This window comes from Poecilia reticulata, linkage group LG18 (assembly GCF_000633615.1).
Source record: "Poecilia reticulata strain Guanapo linkage group LG18, Guppy_female_1.0+MT, whole genome shotgun sequence".
Taxonomy (NCBI): Eukaryota; Metazoa; Chordata; class Actinopteri; order Cyprinodontiformes; family Poeciliidae; genus Poecilia; species Poecilia reticulata.
The window spans coordinates 5251156-5270295 of NC_024348.1; the positions used below are offsets into that span (position 1 = coordinate 5251156).

General features: G+C 38.7%; 1 protein-coding gene across 2 annotated transcripts in view; it reads left to right on the top strand.

Moving 5' to 3' along the window:
• sorcs2 (sortilin-related VPS10 domain containing receptor 2) overlaps window positions 1-19140 on the top strand; it is a 301656-nt gene that overhangs the window by 247339 nt on the left and 35177 nt on the right. For both annotated transcript variants that reach the window (XM_017310548.1, XM_008435096.2), the window contains exons 4-8: window positions 4263-4427; window positions 6960-7033; window positions 9072-9136; window positions 14375-14493; window positions 17851-17940. In XM_017310548.1, the coding sequence (XP_017166037.1) occupies window positions 4263-4427; window positions 6960-7033; window positions 9072-9136; window positions 14375-14493; window positions 17851-17940 (513 nt within the window). The remainder of the gene's footprint in view (window positions 1-4262; window positions 4428-6959; window positions 7034-9071; window positions 9137-14374; window positions 14494-17850; window positions 17941-19140) is intronic.

Here is a 19140-nt window from a genome sequence, read left to right on the forward strand (position 1 = left end):
TATATATGTATATATTTCATTAGTTCATGCATGTTAAACCTGGAAATTACCTCACACCAAATTTAATCTGCTACAGTTGCAGGTTGGAAAACCTGTGGGACTTGTTAAAGACTTTTGCTCAAGGTCCAGACCAACAAAAATTAGCAACAAAAGCTGACAGCAGCGTTTTTTTGTTTGTTGTTGTTTTTTTGTCGTTTTATGCATGCTATGTGTGTGACTTATCTAATAAAGTGCAAACCTTCAATAAACAGTTTCAACTTTCTCCAAAATTTGCATGAGTCATCTTGATGTTTAAGTAAGAGTGGAGGAAAAATGAAGGTCAGAATAAGTTTTACGGTTTAAAGATAAGTAAAGTCTACTTTAAGATTTTGATTTTTAGCAGATTCCGACTTTGTGGTCAAATGGAATCCATGTGAGGTCGAGTGAGATTTAGTCACATGCATTTTCTTTTACAGTAATTATCATAAGAGTTTAGCAACACAACTAAATTCTGACCCTGAAGCATTAATTATAACCCGTTCTGCTAAGGTTAATGTGCTACACTGACACAATAATTAGCCGTGGTTAACGCTAAAACGCTAACTCAATTCAAATTATATCTGCCCTTGAAAGGCTACAACCTTCAAGCACCAGTTTAAATCTAACTTAAGGAAATTATACAACATGTAAATTAAGTATAGAATTTATGTTTATATCTTTACCATCTGTGTTGTACTTTGTTGTTCTATATCTTTTGTTTAAAATAAAGCTATTGGGGAAAGAGAGCGAGAACGGGAGAAGAGGAAATAAAACTTCAGTGTAAAGAGTCTTCACCCACTTCAAAATAAGAGCATGAATACGAACATCTAATTACTTGAAAAATTCTTAAGAGTAAATAACCAAAACTTCAACGCAGAGTTCGAACTTTATTCAGCTGAAAGTTACCAACAGCCAAGCAAGTAATTATGGAGCAATTCATACCTCAGTCCTAAATCTTAACCCCTGACCCAAAAACAGGGTTTCCCCTTGTGGGTTCCAGGCTTTGGACCCCACAAGGAGCAGTGGGTCCCCACAATGTAGTATGTGTCAGGAAAATGGTCCCCACAAGGTATTAAAAACAAACACACCCACACGCACCCACACACGGACACAGAGCACTTAAGCATTCCAGCCAGAAAGATGTGAGGCGTTCTTCACACGCTGCCTAATTGCAGTCATGATGAGAATACCAAAAAGAATTTGTGCCCTCTTAGTCGCTGCGTGTGTGTCTCTAGGCGTATACATTTATTTAATTTCTCTAATATAATATAGAACCAGTACATGGCTGCAGCTTTACAGTTAAGTGCATTGCAAGTGTGAAGCTTATTTGATGTTGAGCCTTTTAACGGAGAGCAGAAAAGAAGAAGAATAATAATAAGGGGGGAAAACATTTTAAAAGTATTAAATAAACACAAACAACATTAGTTTTGATGAATCTGTCTGCTTTATGATTAAAAGAGATGGAAATGCTGGGCAAACTGCAAATTCATATTTGGCAAAGTGCTTTTTTATGTTTAAACATTGCAGTACAAGGCTGCCTTTAGTTACTTTGCTTATTAATGAATGTTATTAGGAAGAAAATAACATTAAAGGATTCTTGGAGACCCATCTTAGTTCTTTTTGTTTTCTGAACAAAGCTCCCATTTTTAACAATGATCCCAAGTTTGAGATTCCAGTAGTAAAAAAAAAAGGTTGCCTGTGTTTTCAATTCCAAAGACCCTCTTAATAATTGATTTGAACAGTTTCATTAATTAAAATACTCAACTTTAGGCAATAATTCACAAAAAAATAACAATTAAATGTTGCAGTTGACTTAATATCTTCAAAATTATAAATTTGCATACATACCCTCAGTATTTGGTAGGATTGTCTTTGACTGTTTATTAAATGTTTTATGTTTCCTTCCTCATTCTTCTCACAGTAGTTGGCTGAAGTTCTGGTCTATTCCTCTTTACAGAACTAAGTCAGAGTTCTGTCTGAACTCTTAAGTTCAGTTCTGAGCTGCTCTGATCTCTCTAGAACTAAGATCAGGACTTTGGGATTTGCCACATTGACCTTGTCCTTAAACCACTTCGTAACCTCTTCGGATGTATAGTAATTGTTCATTTGGGACACCAATCTGTGTCGAAGTGCCATCTTCCTGGTTGATGTCTTTAGCCTTTCCATAGTGTTCTTTCCTCATGATGCCATCTGTTTTATGTAGTGCACCAGTTCCTAGTGGCGCTGCCTCCCCCGTACGTCACTGTTTTCCAAGGCTTACAAGCATCCCTGTTTTTCTCCAAATGTAACAATGATCATCACGCCCAAACAGTTCCACTTTGGTTTCATCAGACTAAAGTAGAACTGTTTGTCTCTGAAAATGAGTCTGTGTTTGGGAACCGCAATTTGGTGTTTTGTTCATTCTTTTGGGGTAGAGGCTTGTTCCTTGCCGAATGGCCTTTTAACTCATGTCGGTACAAAATGCGTTTCTCTGTGGATAATGATACTGTCTCACCAGTTTCACCAGCGTCTTCACAAGGACTTTGGCTTGTGAAAGACCTTGGTGTCTACTTGCCCATTTAAGACACTGAACTTGTCTCCTTCCTGTGCGGTATGAGGGTTGGACATCGCATCATGTGTAAACTTGCGTATAATTGTTTGAAGAGAATGTGGTGCCTTCAAGTGTCGGTGAATAGTTGTCATGGGTGATTCAGACTTGTGCAGCTGCACAATTCTCTTCCTGATATCTTGGCTGATTTCTACAGACTTTCCCATTTGGTCAAACAAGAAAGCAGAGTGTTCCATGTTTGGTCTTCAAGTACATACACAGGTCTGCCTCCAACTTACTCAGACGTTTCCAAAGTCATGATTTAGCTAATTCTAACTGAGCTTGGTCTGATACAACTTCAGGCGGTGAGATAATAAGGTTTGTGTCTTTTTTAGTTTGGTGAATATAAACTTCCGGTTTTAATTGTACATGCCATTGCTAGTAGATGTTACATTTTCACACTTGTAGCCTTAAAGATATTTAATAAAAAATGTGACAAAACAACAACCAGATGACATAACCTTTCCCTTCTCAGGTTCCTATCCCTTAAATCTGTCCACGGTTCTTACTTATTTGCAGTCAGGCAGCTGTGGTTCAGTTCGAAGTTTAGAAGTCTTGCGATTGGACGCCTCCTTTGCACATTGCTGCTGGGTTAATGAGACTTGTAGTGTAAAGGCATATTGAGTTCCATCCACGTACAACAATCATATTCCCTGATTAAAAACCTTTCGAATTGTTTTATGTTCACATACTTCCTTCACTGCTTTGCATTATTTCATCTGACACCAACAGCAAACACACATTGAATTAAATATACTCTGGTGTTGCGGATGGAAAGTCTGGATCATAATTTACACCAACAAACCCTCGTTGGTCAGCGTCCTGCTGCTCTTATGTGGCGCATGAATGGTCCTGGCTCATTAATTGTTATTGATTTCTGCTATTGGTAGCTTTAAATGGCTCATAACTGTGATTGGTGGTTTGGCAGGTCCTGGTCTGGCCCGTGTTTAGTGCTTTCACTTTGTGAGCTATAAAACTCTAAATAGATAATCAATGCAAGGTCGTCCGCCTCTGAAGCTGATTTAAAAAAAAAAAAAATGTTTTTGAGATTTATAAAATGGCTGAGTAAATGTAAACGTGAAGTTGCAAAATTCATTTGTGTGAGAGATAATATGCATAACTCTGCTACAGAATATCAACTTTTAGAATGTTTTATAGTCATTGTTCAATAATTGCTACATTCATTTAGCATAAACGCTACCTCATACTGACGGCCGTGAGTTCTGTGGTGGAAAATATAATTATCAGATAATATATTGTGAATTTATTACCAGATAATACAGTTTTTCTTTACAGTCCTTGTCGCAGCCTTCTAACTTCCAAAACTGACTTTTTTCCTAGAAAGGCTGTAGGTGACAGCTGGTTTGTTTTTTGAACACACTTTCGATTTGTTAGTTTATGTCTAGGAAAAGAAACAAAAAGACATTTCAATCAATTATTTTATATCACAAAGATTGAACAACAAACTAAATAAATTATGCAAAAAAAAAAAAAAGTTAAAAATTCTAAGATTTGTTTCTTTTTTGCAATTTTTTCCCAACTTTCTGAGACCATCCCACAGCGCCCTCTGGTGGCCCCTACTCTGAACAACACCACAGTAGAACATTTCCCTTCCAGGCGTTTGACCTCTGACCTCTCTTTGCCTTCGGTCTTTCAGGTGGTCCTGGTGGGCTCGTCCATCAACGAACGAGACCAGATGCTCTTCATCAGCACAGACGAGGGCTCCTCATTCCAACGGCAGGCAGTCGTCTTCACACCAGAGACCGTCATCTTCCATCCAAAGGAGGAAGACAAGCTGCTGGCATACTGCAAGGACGGACGGGTGAGGGACGAGGGACTCTGAGATTTAGTGTTTCAAGCACACCAAGTCTGTCCCCAATTCGAAAATCCGTCTTATTGGTATCTCTGTCATGGACTTGGCAGCTGAGCGTTTGCGACATGGCTGTTCTTGTTCACAGCGTGGTGGGAATGCTGCTAGAACAAGAAAATATGAGCAGCGGACAGACTGGCGCGCTGTTAATTTTCTAACATTTGGCCTGATTATATAAACTGCTTTCTTGGGAGACGAACTGAAAGTGAGCAGCACATATTGAGTTGACAATTATCGTGGAAGTAACTCAGGCGTAGAGGGCGTCTCCGAATGCAAGACAATACGTTGTGTTCTCATGCAACTTCAAAGTCTTGCGTTCTCATTAGAGGGAAATTGTCAGTTACAGTGCAAGCCTTAAAACCGGCTATTTAACAGTGACAGATGTAGGGCAGGGAGGGATCCTCAGGTGCTGCCTAATGAATGTACACGCACACACACACACACAAACACATCCACAGCTAGATAATAATGTGGCTACATGGCTCTGAAAACGTCTTGAGATGCTGTTTTAGTTCCATACTCTTTGTAGCCGGGAGGCATTGCAGTCGCTCAACGACCGCGCCGCACAAGTAGAGACCCGTCTGTGTGAAAGGCTCTGCGCTCGTCTATAATTGAGACCTTGAGTCATGCTGGTTGTGCCTTGTGATATCAGAGGCTGACATTTATAGTTTATCACATTCAGTTGTTATAAGTTCATAAGGAATAAATTATCGTTGTGTCTTCATTGACGTTAAAGTGAAGTCAGAGTTAAAATTCTTGTTTGACGTGTAAATACTTGACGTATAAATCTGATTCAGATCGCCAATCATCATCATCATACTTATAGTGAGTACAATTTTCGTACGATGTAGATTTGACTTACTTAAAGGTATGCAAAGAAAAAATAACCTTTTGTTACAATCATTTTAGGCCTTTGTACTTAAGTCTGGATGACCACAGTCTTCAGTCTGGTGTATTGGTCTCAACTAGCCCTCATTTTGAAGGACAGTTCTGTTTACAGAGACTTCAGTGTCCATTTTATTTGTTGATTTATTTATTTATTTGGGGTATTTAAAATGTCTTCCAGTTCCAATGTGAAATGTTCATTAGAAATTAAAGTTCATGGATCTTTGAGAGGTTCCACTTGCGTTACGACGCCATCCACAATATGTTACTTGGAGACGGTCTCAAAACTACATTAATATCGTTTATCGCAGTAACTTTTGGGAGAATTTATCGTCCAGCAAAGTTTATTGGTAGTTAAAAGCTACACTCCACAGAAACTGAAAACCACAACTTAAAAGTGGTGCAAGTGGAATCTCAAGAGCCACAGCTAAATAAATGTCTCGGTGCAAAAAGAAATTCTTTCAGGCTCTTTCTGCTTACTAGAATTGAGTCCCGTCTTACAGCACCGTTCCTCCAACTCACTAGCAAGACTCTCCGACCTTTTCTTCAGAGTTATCAAAGACATCTTTACCAGTTCCTTCAACCACTTGGGTTTACTGGCTTTATTTGGCAGAGGCAGATTCCACTCTGACGCTTTCTAACATGGATTCTTGAGTTAAGATTAAACTCTTAAGAGGAAAGGATTTAGTCCTTTTGGTCACTACCCGTAGCGCCTGACCTGCAGTCAGACACAAAATAACATGTAAATATGCAGTTTACTCATTAAGCTCAGTTCTTGTGTACCGAGTCTTGCCAACTGGAGTTGAGACTTGGTAAATTTCTGACTTCGCCTCAGAAACATCTGGAAACGTCCTGAACAAGGTTCATCACACAAACCGCTTCGGTCTAGACTTCAGCCACCTAGACTGTGAAGCAGCTTTTTCCCATCGAAAGCAGCCTGTTTCTTTGTTTCCACAATGTTTTCAGATAAATAAAGTCTAAATATGGCACAAAAAAGAGTCCAGGCTTCTTTATGCTCAGAGCTTTAAATATTTAACTTGAAGGGCCTTTAGTGACGACATATTTCACTAAGGATAAATCACACGTTCAGGTGATTATGAGAAACGAGGGTAGAGAAAAAAGGTGAGGTTTAATGAAATGGTAGTAAATCTTTGTGAAAGTCGCACGATAGAGAGAGGTCTGTGCTCAAATCCTTTTCTGACTTTAATTATATTTTTTTAGATATCAAGGACAGTATGAAAATCGATGGAATTTCATTATAACCACGATCAATGGTTCAACCAACCTGCATATTACTACCAACACACTGTCCTGGGCATAGTTCAAGAAGTTTCAAACACGCACGCACACGCATGCCCACCACACATGCACTTTACAGTCCTCACCTGTTATGATTAATAATTAATTGAGCTCAATCTTGACTTGGTGAACCATGAAATTCTGTAGCTTGATTGGGTGATGATTTTTTATTTTTTTTTTCATATTCCATCCTATCAATTTAACCTCCATTGTGAGCGATCCAGCTGGTAATAAGCTACAGGTTATGGCCATGATTAAAGCTAAACGCACTAAGTGTTGGGTTTTTCTGTCTCACTCCAGCTCTTCGCTTCAACCGATCTGGGCCGCAAGTGGACTTTACTCCAAGAGAGGGTGACCAAGGACAGAATCTTCTGGTCAGTAATGCCTTATTCTCCTAATAAAAAATGTATACAGTAAAAATACATAAATTTAAGACCAAGTATCAGGCCCTTACATAAATAATTTGTAATTTTACAATAACGGAGGAACCCTGGTGTAGATTATTTGCCGTTACACTTATTGACCATTAACTGAGAATTTGTCTGGTTCTAAAGTTAAAAATAAAAGAACTGTAGTTGTATCTAAAATGTAATGGACAGTTAGCACTTTTAAAAGATATATAGTTTTAAAAAATCATTTCAGAAGCATTTAATTAATTTGTCATTGCTTTTGAAGATAAAATGACAAGAAAGCAGCAGAAAATGAGGTCTCCGATTGCCAAGGTTGCAACTGTTCCAGAAGGTTTTTAATCTTTCTGAAAATTATGTTGACAAAATACACAAGCCTGTTTTATTTTCCGCTTAAGAAAAAGCTCTTTTAAAAAAAAAAAAAAAAAATTATTGACAGGAAACTGGAGAGTGTTTTGGTGAGCTGATGCGTTGTTCTCTTTAGTTACAGCTGATCTGAAAAATACCCAGTTTCAACGTAAAATGATTGTATTTAATGTTTAAATGTTATTTCACAGCATTAAAATGAGCCATGATTAAGACAATGGCATATTAGATCAAATACATTTTATTCATGAAACCCATTTGATTTATATAAAAAGAAATGGAACTCCTTTTAGCAGTCTGATGTTTTTCTTCCTTCCATCCACCCTTATATGGTACTAATTGCTCTTTAATTGTCTATATAAGAAAAGTAATAATGTTTTAACTGTCCATTAAACTACAGAGTTCTAATCAAACGTGCTGTAAATTTTACACATCACCAAAGGGCGCAAAGGATGAGACTGAAACTGTATTTAACTGCGTAGTTCAGAATGAAATGGAAGCTTCCTTTTTTGCACTTTCCCTTAAACTAAAGCTTTATTTATTTACTCGGGCACCTTGGGGGATTGAAGGCAGTTCACCAGCATGCTTTGATGTCCTCAGTTTATTTATTTCTAATATATTTTTCTGGGATGACATTATTCTTTTTATTCCATATTTTCTACTGAGATAATACATTTAAAAAAAAATTTTCGTGCTCATTGTTGTTTATTGTTGAGTGTTTTTATTCTTTTTATTTTTATTATTGTTTTTGTACTATGCTGGGACAAATAATCCTCCCCCCCCCTCTCTCCAGGAACCGATAGAGTCTTATCTAGCTATCTACCTAGCTACATTTGAATCAGCTTCTCTTAGCTAGCTAGCTAGCTGGCTAGATATAAAGCTAGCCAGGGTCATTAAGAATTCCTTATAAGAACCCTCAATAGAACAAGTTTTAACTGTTTTAAGACAATTACAAAAACAAACCTGTCTTTAGTGTCTTATGTTATAGATAAGCTATTTGCGTGGTTAGCATTACTAGCTCTAAACAGCGATATGTTTTCACTACGTTATTTAACTCGCTGATTTCCAAAACATTGCCAACATTTCCAAATCTATTATAACAGACAGATGTTGAAAACCTAAAGGTATAAAACAACGCTACGTTGCTGCTATACCTTCAACTAATGTTAGCTGAATCAGCTAAGATTTGCTTCTTTAGCGGTTCATCAAAAAGTCCCCAAGGTAAGAACAAGTTGATGTTTTGTAGCAGATGGCTCCTTTTTATGCCTGAAACAATCAGGCAAAAAACAAAACAAAATAAAACCAATGAGCAAAAGTTTGTTCTTTGTTGTATCATCCTAAATGAACAACTGATGTGTAGAAAGTATAGCTATATTTCTAAAAGCCAGTTAAACACTATCTGCTAAACTATCGCTATACCGAAATCATTCATTTTGTTAACTTCTATCAATAACAACTTTCACACCAAAGAGTGAAATTGGTGTGACCTGGTATTACGTCACCCTTCTGGAAAATATCTGACTTTGATAAATCTCTGATGCACTACTGTGCATACATAAAGTATTTGAATGAAGAACTAATATCAAACCAAACAATCAGAAACATTCCATAATAATAGAATTCCTCTGTGCGTTTTTAGGTCTGTATCTGGTGTGGATTTGGATCCTGATCTGGTGCACATGGAAATGCAAGATTCAAGTGGAGGTACTGTGATGATTCTTTTATTTATTAGTGTGTCAACGTCAAAGAAACCAACGCGTCATTTTCACTTAGTGGTACAACACAGGTTGATATGTTCCAAAACGCCATTTTCTGTGTTTAATTGTAAAAGTGGGTTATGCAACCAGACCATACCTCACAAATCCTTCAGTTGTAGCTTCACAGGGAAATGGTTTAGGATATTAGGAAATGTTTAGGGTTATAGTGGAGCTTCTGGCATCACACAACGCTGTCCGTTGATTGGAAGACAGAAAAACATCACTGCTTGTGACAAGCGTGAGACATGTTGGATCATTTATGATGGCTGATGGATCAGGCTTGATAAAAGGGCTTAATTTTGTAATTCTATGTTCTGCATCCATAAAATGACCAGATAATCACATCGGCTCAGTGATAGATTTGTGATCTCCTCTGTGAGGGCAAACATGGAAGCATGCATGTGAGATTGTAAATGTCCACTTATGTTTATCTATTATTTAAATAACCCTCAAACTATAAATGAACCTGAAACAGGCAGATTCATTGTGAATGACAGTGAAAGGGCATGAAAAACCTGTTTTTAAATGAATACCATTTACTGTTTCTTCATTAAACTGCCCTGTAGGGGAAAAAAAAACAAAAAACACAAACACCTCCCAAAAGCCGAACCTCTTGAGGAGAGTGCTGTGAAATCTGTCGGCCTGAACAGGGACCGCCTGCCTTCGGCGAGTGTGAAGAGGAAGGGGACATCTGTGCGGGCCGGGTGCCCAGGCATGGGAGCGCTTCCTGGGACTACGGGCAGCGCCACATGCTCCTCCTGCCTCTCTCTTTTTCGATCCCCTTCATTCGGTGCCCAGAAAGATGCCGAGTCAAAGCGGGGCCGGGGCGACCAGGCGTGCAAAACCATTCTGTTCAGTCCACCCCTCGTCACACGCGGCGCCGCTAAGGTTAAACGGCGAGCGACAGCGAAGGACGCAGAGTCGAGGGGATCTCTGCGAGACGAGGAAAGGCGGCCTTTCGTTTCTCTGGGTGTCCGGCCGGCGAGAGGGTACGGGACTCCAGAAAAGATCGGCGCCAATCGATTGATGGATGAGCCATGTGTGCAACAGGGGATTACATGGAGAATAACCGTGTGTGTGTGTGTGTGTGTGTGTGTGTGTGTGTGTGTCATTAGGGAGACTGATGTACAGGGAAGCATGTGTAGATACATACAGGCCTAGAAACACCGACCGACTCAGAGATACCTACACGAACATATTTCCCACAAGTCTAGATATTCAAACAACCAGTTTATTAGACAAAAAAATACATCTAAATCTTGTTTACTTGTCCTCTTACAATTTTCCCTGGGATAATATCTCAGTTGCTTTGGGGAAGAACAAGTATGCTCGCTCATTACCGAACATGAGCGCGCTTGCAGATGTGAAAGGACGGCAAAAAGGCATGAGGAAGTGCACGAGCCACTAGCCGGAATTGAACACTTAGCCCGCCGTAATAGTTTTTTAATGAGTTCCTTGCCATATGCTGCTTTGATTAAATGTCTGGGCTTTTCAATAAATTAGCCACTCCATTTGTTACAGCGGACACCTCTCCAGTGTCTCAGGGGGGCGCCGGTGGGGGAGGGCAGGGTACAGTGCCAATAAAGAGGGCTGACTAGGTGATGCAATGTAGACTTTTTTTTTTCCACCCCAGAGCTAAAGTCATTACTCTGATTGTCCTTTCCTCTGCTTTTATTCCTCTGAGAAACAATGCTGCCACACAATATAAGATGTCACCGTTAAAGTACTTTCCCTTAATGGAGGAGGTCGGAGAACCAAAGAGAACCTTCCAGAAAAAAGGATACGTTTGAAACCGTATCAAGAAAGACATTGTATTACCTACAATCCACCAGCAGGTGGAGATAATGCTGACATTAAGTACTACCATCAAACGAGATTCTGAATTGCTACATCAGTGCTAGGCTAGCTAGCCATTTCGCGGCTAAAAATTCTTCCAAAAATAAATGCAGTTTGTGTTTTCTTTGACACTGTTTAGCGTGTTATTAACTTATTCAGCTTATAGGTCAAGTAGCAGTGTAACCATAGACCATAGAAGAGTAGATGCTACCTTGGCTTTCATGTCCTGTACAAGTGAGATATTCACCATTTTGTGAGTGGCAAAATCTTCTTTGAAAACCAATACGAGTGTGGTTGAGAAGAATTTCCCAAAGAAAGATAATTAATATTCAGCACATTTTGATGAATTAATAATATTTTATGCACAGTAATATAATAACAGTAAAAAAAAATTTATTAAAAAAATAATGTGACATTTGAGATAGATCATCTCCAAAATAGAGTAAAACCAAGCTAACTGGTCTATAATCTACCGTTTGTCCCCCTGCAGCCAACAGTATGTGCTGCTGGCTCAGCAGATAGAAAATAACATTTGTTTGTCTCTGATGGATTTTTGGTTAATATATGTTTAACTTTTACTTTCTCAAGTAAGAGATGTGATAATTCATAGCAATATTATTCAAAAGTAAATGTATGATTTTTTTCAAATTTACACAACTACAAAAACCACCTATGTAATAATTTTTTTTCACAATCTCTGGAGATTGTTTACAAAAATTACTCCAGGAAAGGTTGTTCTTTACAGAGCCCTCCAGGGGACATGGGGATTTTTTTTTTCTTTTGCGTTCCCTCGCAATGCTTTTGCGTCCCCTCGCAAAAGGTTTTGCGTTCCCTCGCAATAATCTATTCATCAGTTCATGCAACATAATTGAATACCGAGCCTTTCTTAAGGTGGCCGCCGTAATTTCTGCTTTAATACAAGCTTATGTGCGGTTTTCCCATGGACTATTGAGTTATCGCGGGGTAATCAGTCATCTGATTGTGTCTCTGTTGTGTTCGTAGTCTGAATGGTTTAAAGGGCTGCTTTCAGTGCCGTTCCATCTGAGCCTTAACAGACATAAACATGCAGTAAATAAATCGATTTTCTATCAGTTTTTTGCACCAAAGAGTTAATAATAATAAACTCGTTTTCACTGAGGCTCTATAGGAGCCATATGAATTAAATAATTATTGATATGACAGAAGCAGCGGCTTTGACACCTGGTGGTGGGTGTGTCGATGTGGGCGTGACTGTCATGAAGTATGAATGGGAAGGTTACTGGCTGCTGGCTCTGTGTGTTTGAGGAAGCGGGTGAGTGGGGTGGTCAGTCCTCACAAAGTTTGGAGCATGATAATAAAAATGTAATAACTCGATAATTGTGACAGAACAAAGAAGAGGTTTGGAGTTGATTGATACATGGACTGAGGAGATTCCCAGAGTTAACCCAGTGCGCCCCTCTACCACCATTAGTTTGCTGTGTTTTATAATAATAAAACGTGATTATTATAATTAACGCTTTGATGCAAAAAAAACCTGATTGAAAATCGATTCATTTACTGCATGTTTATGTCTGTTAAGGCTCAGATGGAACGGCACTAAAAGCAGCCCTTTAAACCATTCAGACGAACAACAGAGACACAATCAGATGACTTATTAGCCCGCGATAACAACTCAATAGTCCATGGAAAAACCTTATAAGCTTGTATTAAAGCAGAAAGTACAGCTGCCACCGTAAAAATGGCTTACAGTATTCAATTATGCCGCATGAACTGATCAGTAGATCATTGGGAGCGAACACAAAACCTTTTGCGAGGGGACGCAAAAGTTTTGCAAGGGAACGCAAAACCTTTTGCGAGGGAACGCAAAAAAAAAAAAAAAATCCCCATGTCCCCTGGAGGGTTCCGTACTTCTTAAAAATCCACTCTGGAAAGCCATTTTAAACATCTCATTTTTCTTTCGTAGTGTTATGTTTCAATGTGGACAGCAGGGGGAGCTACACAAAGTCTGTTTGGCACAAAATCTATGGTTCCGCAATATCGGAGTCATGTATGAAAACACACATATGACTCATGAACACCTGGAGGCAGTTCAAAGAAAAGTTCATCAACCTCAAAGGAAATTCAATTATTTGGCTTACACATGTACAGAAATTAAATTTGAGACCAACAATTTAAAACTGACAAAATAAAGTTACAAGAATGTTTGTAACTTTGATATAAAAAAGACTCATATCAGTGGCTGAGTGTGTAAAAAGCTTCCTCCCACTGCAGAGGTCGCAAGTCCAGACTCATCCATCCCATTGAAATGTTACATTATACATGTGAACTCCAAACCTCACACCTGTGTGGGTGCATGAAGACTTAGAATGTGATAGTATGCTGTTTTTTGTGTGTGTGTGTGTGTGTGTGTGTTATCATTTTTTTTCCTCTGCTACCAGCTTGTCCCAGCCTCTGAGTAGGATAATGTGTTGATATTGCTGATGCAGCTGCCGGATTGAAATTCAGCAGTGGGTGAGCTCTGCAACAGGTGCTAACCTCGCTGTGTCTGTCTGTGAGGATTAGCTCCCCCCCAACCCCCGGCCATTTGGACGCCACAGCGGCCAGATTTCCATGGAGAAGCTGTCAGATCTTATGGTGTTTGGACAAAAAAGATGTCTCAATTTCTTTTCTTTTCCAACTCTAACACTCTTTCATTTTTGCGTCATGCTGTGTGCAGCCTCCTCTGCTTTTTGTGTGGCAGGTTTACAGTGAAAGCTGAAGTCTTGATACCTTCATCTTTGTTTTGCTCATTTAACATCACTTGTGGGGCGACTAGAGTTTCTTTGATGTTTTAAATAGCAAATATCTGCAAATATCCCCTTTAAAATTCTTATAACTGCCTATTTTAATAGTTAAAACACCAAACACTCCTTAATATGCATTAATGCGCTCAGTGGAAACTGTCTTGGGACATAAGCTAACATTTCCTGTCTTTCTTGGGAGAGCAGTCAATCAACTGTAAGAAAAACGAGTGGCGCTTTTCAATTGGCTGCGCTGAAAATGCCAGCCAATAGCGTGTGAAGATGCTATTTTTTTATTAATACAAGAAAGAATTAAAATCCAGAGCGGATTTTTAAGAACAACAATTATTCATGGAAGTTTTCATGAATAATTTGGATTTTTGTTCCACAGAAGAATCGGCAAATTGCTGAATCCACAAATACTGTGAACAGCGAATCGGAAAGTCTTAATCGCTACGGAATACCCAATGATGATGATAATAATAATGGTTGGCTAAATATTCAAAATAGACATTGAAAGGACTCGGGGTTGTTTTTATTTTTAAACGGTAACCAATGTCTCCGTCCTGTGCCTCCGTGTCTCTCTGCAGGCCACCTCTACGTTACCTGCCTCATCCAGAACTGCTCGGACAAAATGCTGACCGCCCAGTTTCTGGGTAGAATCGATCACAATTCGCTGCTGGTGCAAGATGACTACATATTTGTAAAGGTAATTATGATCACTAAAGGATTCATCTATAACAGGACATGTTTTTTCCATTTTTCAAGTGAAATATTTACCCAGTGGAACTAGTAGTTTTTCATCAATAGTAAGGAAGTGTTGACTTAAAAAAAACCTGTACTTCTTGCTAAAAAGTTACTTATTAGCTAGTGGTGTCTTATTTTAAGCGTACCAAGACGTTTGCACTGGAAACTCGAGCAAAAACACTTAGATTTTGTTTTCTCTCAGTTATATTACCTGTGTTGATTTTACTAACAAACTGTGAACATAGCCATCTTTGTTTTAAATAACGTCTTTTTAAAAAAGCACCTCCTAAATGCTGATACGACGCGTCAGACAAGACATGCATTTATTTTATTAGTAGCTGCGTTTGCCTTCAGAGAAAACTTACCTTTAACTTTCAGACAGTTTATTTTTCTAGATAAACTCTTCCTGGCCAGATAACTCTTCATGCACTGCGGTGTGCATAAAATCGAAAACAAATTGCTATGGGATTGTGTGCTGAATTAATTTCCTTCTGTAATAGACTTGCCATGCAGTACAGTATACTAAAGCATGCAAACCCAATAAGTGAATCCCATTTGCATGCGATAACAGCAAGATATACATGTGGTAGAGCAGAGTGGAGTCCTTGTAATGAGATGAATTGGTCATATACTGCTGGGTTGTGCTCCGTCTCTGTGTGTATCGCGTCGTATGTGGATGAATGTGTGTAAATGTGTGTTTGCAGCATTCGCTTTTGTTATTACTTGTTAGAGTGAATGGAATGTCTTGGAGCAGCAACATCATGTATAGTTATTCTTCAGGAATTCACCCAGTTCTCCCAGTATCACTCACCCACCACAGGGTTATGAGTTATAATCTTAATAACTTTACTTGATGGTCTGGAACCTTTTTAAAATGTTTCCATCTTACCGGTCTGGAAGGAAGTTGAGGATTCCCGCAAATCTGTTTACTTTTGACCTAGCAGATCTGATGTTTGGGGTCCCTCAAGGTGCAGTGTTGGGACATGTGAAGATCCAAAATAGAAACTATAATAAATAAAAACCATGAAAGCTGCTTGTTTCCTTGTAAACATGTGTAGTTTTGACTTGGTATTCCTCAGTCATTGCTGTAAACTGTTAGCAGGACAACTTTAATAAGATATTTAATCTTTTTCACAAAAAAGAGTTTGATTATATCTGGTTACAAGGTCAATATGGAATCTATTTTGCAGCTCTCGCTTTAACCTTCAGAGCTTTGAAGAAACAAACTCCTTATATGCAAGAACGATCATGTAATTATGACGCATTGATTAAGGCCAACAAGCCAGAACTCAGTGGTTTCCTTAGTTTTCCTCTTTTCTCCTTTCATGATGCTGTTTGAGTTTGGACATTTTTCTTTTTACACAGAGTTAATTAAATTCTGGAGGTTTCTAATGTTGTTTTCCTGTTTGGTGAATTATTTTTAATACTTCTAGCCTAACCAAGTTGTGTTACATTTTTACTTTGTGATTCTGTATACAATATTGCCCTATAATTAACAATTACTTGCCTTAATGAACAGAGAAACCAGAGCAACAAAAGAGCCCAAGACGCTTAATTAGCCTCCAGATTTTTTCACTTGATTAAGTAAAAAAAACCCAAAAAGTTGCATCACAGTTAACATCTGTTTTAGTTAAAAACACAATATGAATCTAACTCACAGAACAGCTTTTTATTATCAGATGCCAATCACAAATATTCATAGGCATGTATGATTCATCATATGAATTATGTGCATTATGTTAGACTCTTAAGAAGTAACTTTCAAAAGGCCCTGAACTACATTATGTGGTTTTTTGTTTGTTCTTTGACTTAACACTTTATCCTTATATTATGGAAACACATATTAATAAAAATGTTTTACCTTACAGAATAGATTAAAGAAAAGAAATCAAGTCACTGACTTAACCTTCAAAACTTTCCTCACTAGTATATTTCTAATCCTTTCCACTGGAAACGAAAGTTCAAAAATTGCCTTAAAACTGTCATCAAAGTCAGTTTTCGGGTATGAATTAAATCGATGCTGAAAAGCTTCAAAACAGAACACTTTATAATTACAAGTTAAACAGTGGAGACTCTGTGTAAAAAAAAAAAAAAAAAAAAAAAAAAACTTATAAAAGTGGAGTTCATGAGATAAATGATGTACATTTAACTTAAGGTGGCTGTCAGTTTTTACAGTACAAAGGACAGGTTTTCATAATTTTACTGTCATGGCTAACTGTTATCTTCCTGTACAAAATCAAATACAGCAAGAGAAAATACTATTAAGCTACGTCTGCTCAGATATAGATCAGTGAAAGAGAAATATCCTGTCAAAAGCTGAGAATAAAGTCTAGTTACACTTAATTGTTCTGCTTCTCTTCTGAAATCCAGTCAGCGCCTCCTTCCTTTTCTGTTTTAAAAACTCCGTCGGTTTCATCACTTTTTCTTCTTTTTTTTTTTGTCAAATCGCTCGTTAGCATTTCAACATATCCCCCTGCTCGCCTGCTCTTTTCAATCAAAGCCAATGCCTCTCAGCACAGCTCCTAAATGAGCTGACAAAAATTCAGATTTGCTCAGACAAGAGCGGAAAGAAACGGGAATAAATTCCCCTTCCGTAGATGCTTTCAAAAGCAATTAATTATCCATCAGATTCAGAAAGGATTTTAAAAGATTTACTGTTAGCTAAAAAAAAAAAAAACAAAAGCAGATGACCGGTGATGTACAAAACGTGCAGTGGTAGGTGAACCTCTCATGTTAGATTTCCGATGTTCGGCTTCAGTTTGCCGTCAATCTCAGGCTTTTATGAAGCTTCGTCTGCAGCTGCGATGGTGAAGTCAGGTTCAGCTGGAGGGCAGCGCCACTCGCATCTTTATCCCTTTCTCTGCAATGTGAGGCAGTTTCTTTGAATTCACCTCACAACATGTGTGAGCCACTAATGATAAGAAATAGTGACTCCTGCTTGACCAGAAGCACAAGGCTGATGCTCACTATCTTCTTTTTTTATTTCCGAAGACAGAAAATGACTTTAAAGTTCAGCCTAAACTTACATTTATGTGTTTTTATATCCATATTATCACTTTTCTTTTTCAAGTTTTTCCAATGTCTTCAATCTTGTGGTAAGTTTCCATCTATTGGAACTTACTATTAGTAAGCTTTACGGAGTACCTCCACAAAATACCGAGTCTTTTAAAGCCTAACTTTAAAAGAAAGTAAATTAAGAAGGTCCTATGTTATCAGATATTACGTTTCTGTAACTAAATGTCATATTTGTATAGAACATATAGCAACATTATGAACTGATGCTTACATTTGGTGTCTTTTTCTCTTTTCGTCTCAATAGGTCACAACAGGTAATCGCACCAAGCACTACGTGTCGTATCGGCGCAATGAGTTCGTCCAGATGAGGTTTCCCAAGTATGCCCTGCCGAAGGTAAAGAGCAGCAAAGCTGAAGTAACTCTAAGCTCTCGTGTCAGTTTACCTCCGTTACCTCTGATGTTCCTCAGGGATGACGACTCTTTTCTATTGGGTTTCTTTGTCAGTACAGACACTAATTGTACTGGAATCTTACTAAGCATATGTACAAAGTCAAATTTCTTTTTCTCCTTCATCTTTAAAGACATCTTAGTAACTCTTTAAGGATTATTGGAATAGACCAAAGTCGGTCCTCTGCATGTTTCAGTTTTCTCCCTGGAGGTAGTAACACACTTTTCAGCATGTCATAAGCCTTCTAGTGAGCCATCATTCGATCCAGGTGTGTTAAACCAGAGAGAGAACTAAAAGATGCAGTATGCTGGCCCTTGAGAACCCACTTTGGCATGACCCACTTAGACAGACATGTGGTTGTTATTGGGTCTTACTTGAACATTTCAAACTTTAGAAAGATGCCTGTTACCATGACACCTGTCTGGTTTGCAACACTAAGGTTGTAAAAACACTTTTCCATTATATATAAAGAGATGCTTTGTGTTTGTGAAGGTCAGAGGACCCCAGGGCGACTGTGGGTACCATGCATCTCACCTCAATCATTGTGTGAATGTGTGCATGAATTGGTGAACGACTGAATGTGGTGTAAAGCATATTGGGGTCTTCTGGACTTGCTTAAGCTCCATTTACCATTTGTCACATATTTAAACAATCTACCTGTTTCATACTTGTTATATATTTCTGTATTTAGAGATTTTCTCTATAGTGTGCGCAAATGTTGGGCAACTGGCCGAGGCCAAAAACTGGGAAATTATTCTTTTGCTAAGGCTTATGCAGCAGACAGAGAGAGAAATATCCGAACCCTTTGCTCCAGGGATTCCCACCTGCATCTGGAAATCAGTCTCACTGCCGTCTTACACGAACTCATCGGCATCGGACGTTAGCGTAGCACTTGCCCCTCAAATAAATCACAGCACCGGCCCGACAAATGGCGCGCCGCATAAAATATTCACACTCACACATCGATCCGTCTGTGCGTCACTCGTCACTGGCGCGGTCAAAGACGGCAAACGACTTTGTCTTCGGCCTAAGGTCAGACGGGAACCTTTGCTGTCAGCCGAAGCGGCACGGGGGGCTTTTTTAAGGCAACACCAGTCAGAGTGCTATTGACCTATGCTGGTGACATGCAGAGCCCAGGGGGGGGGG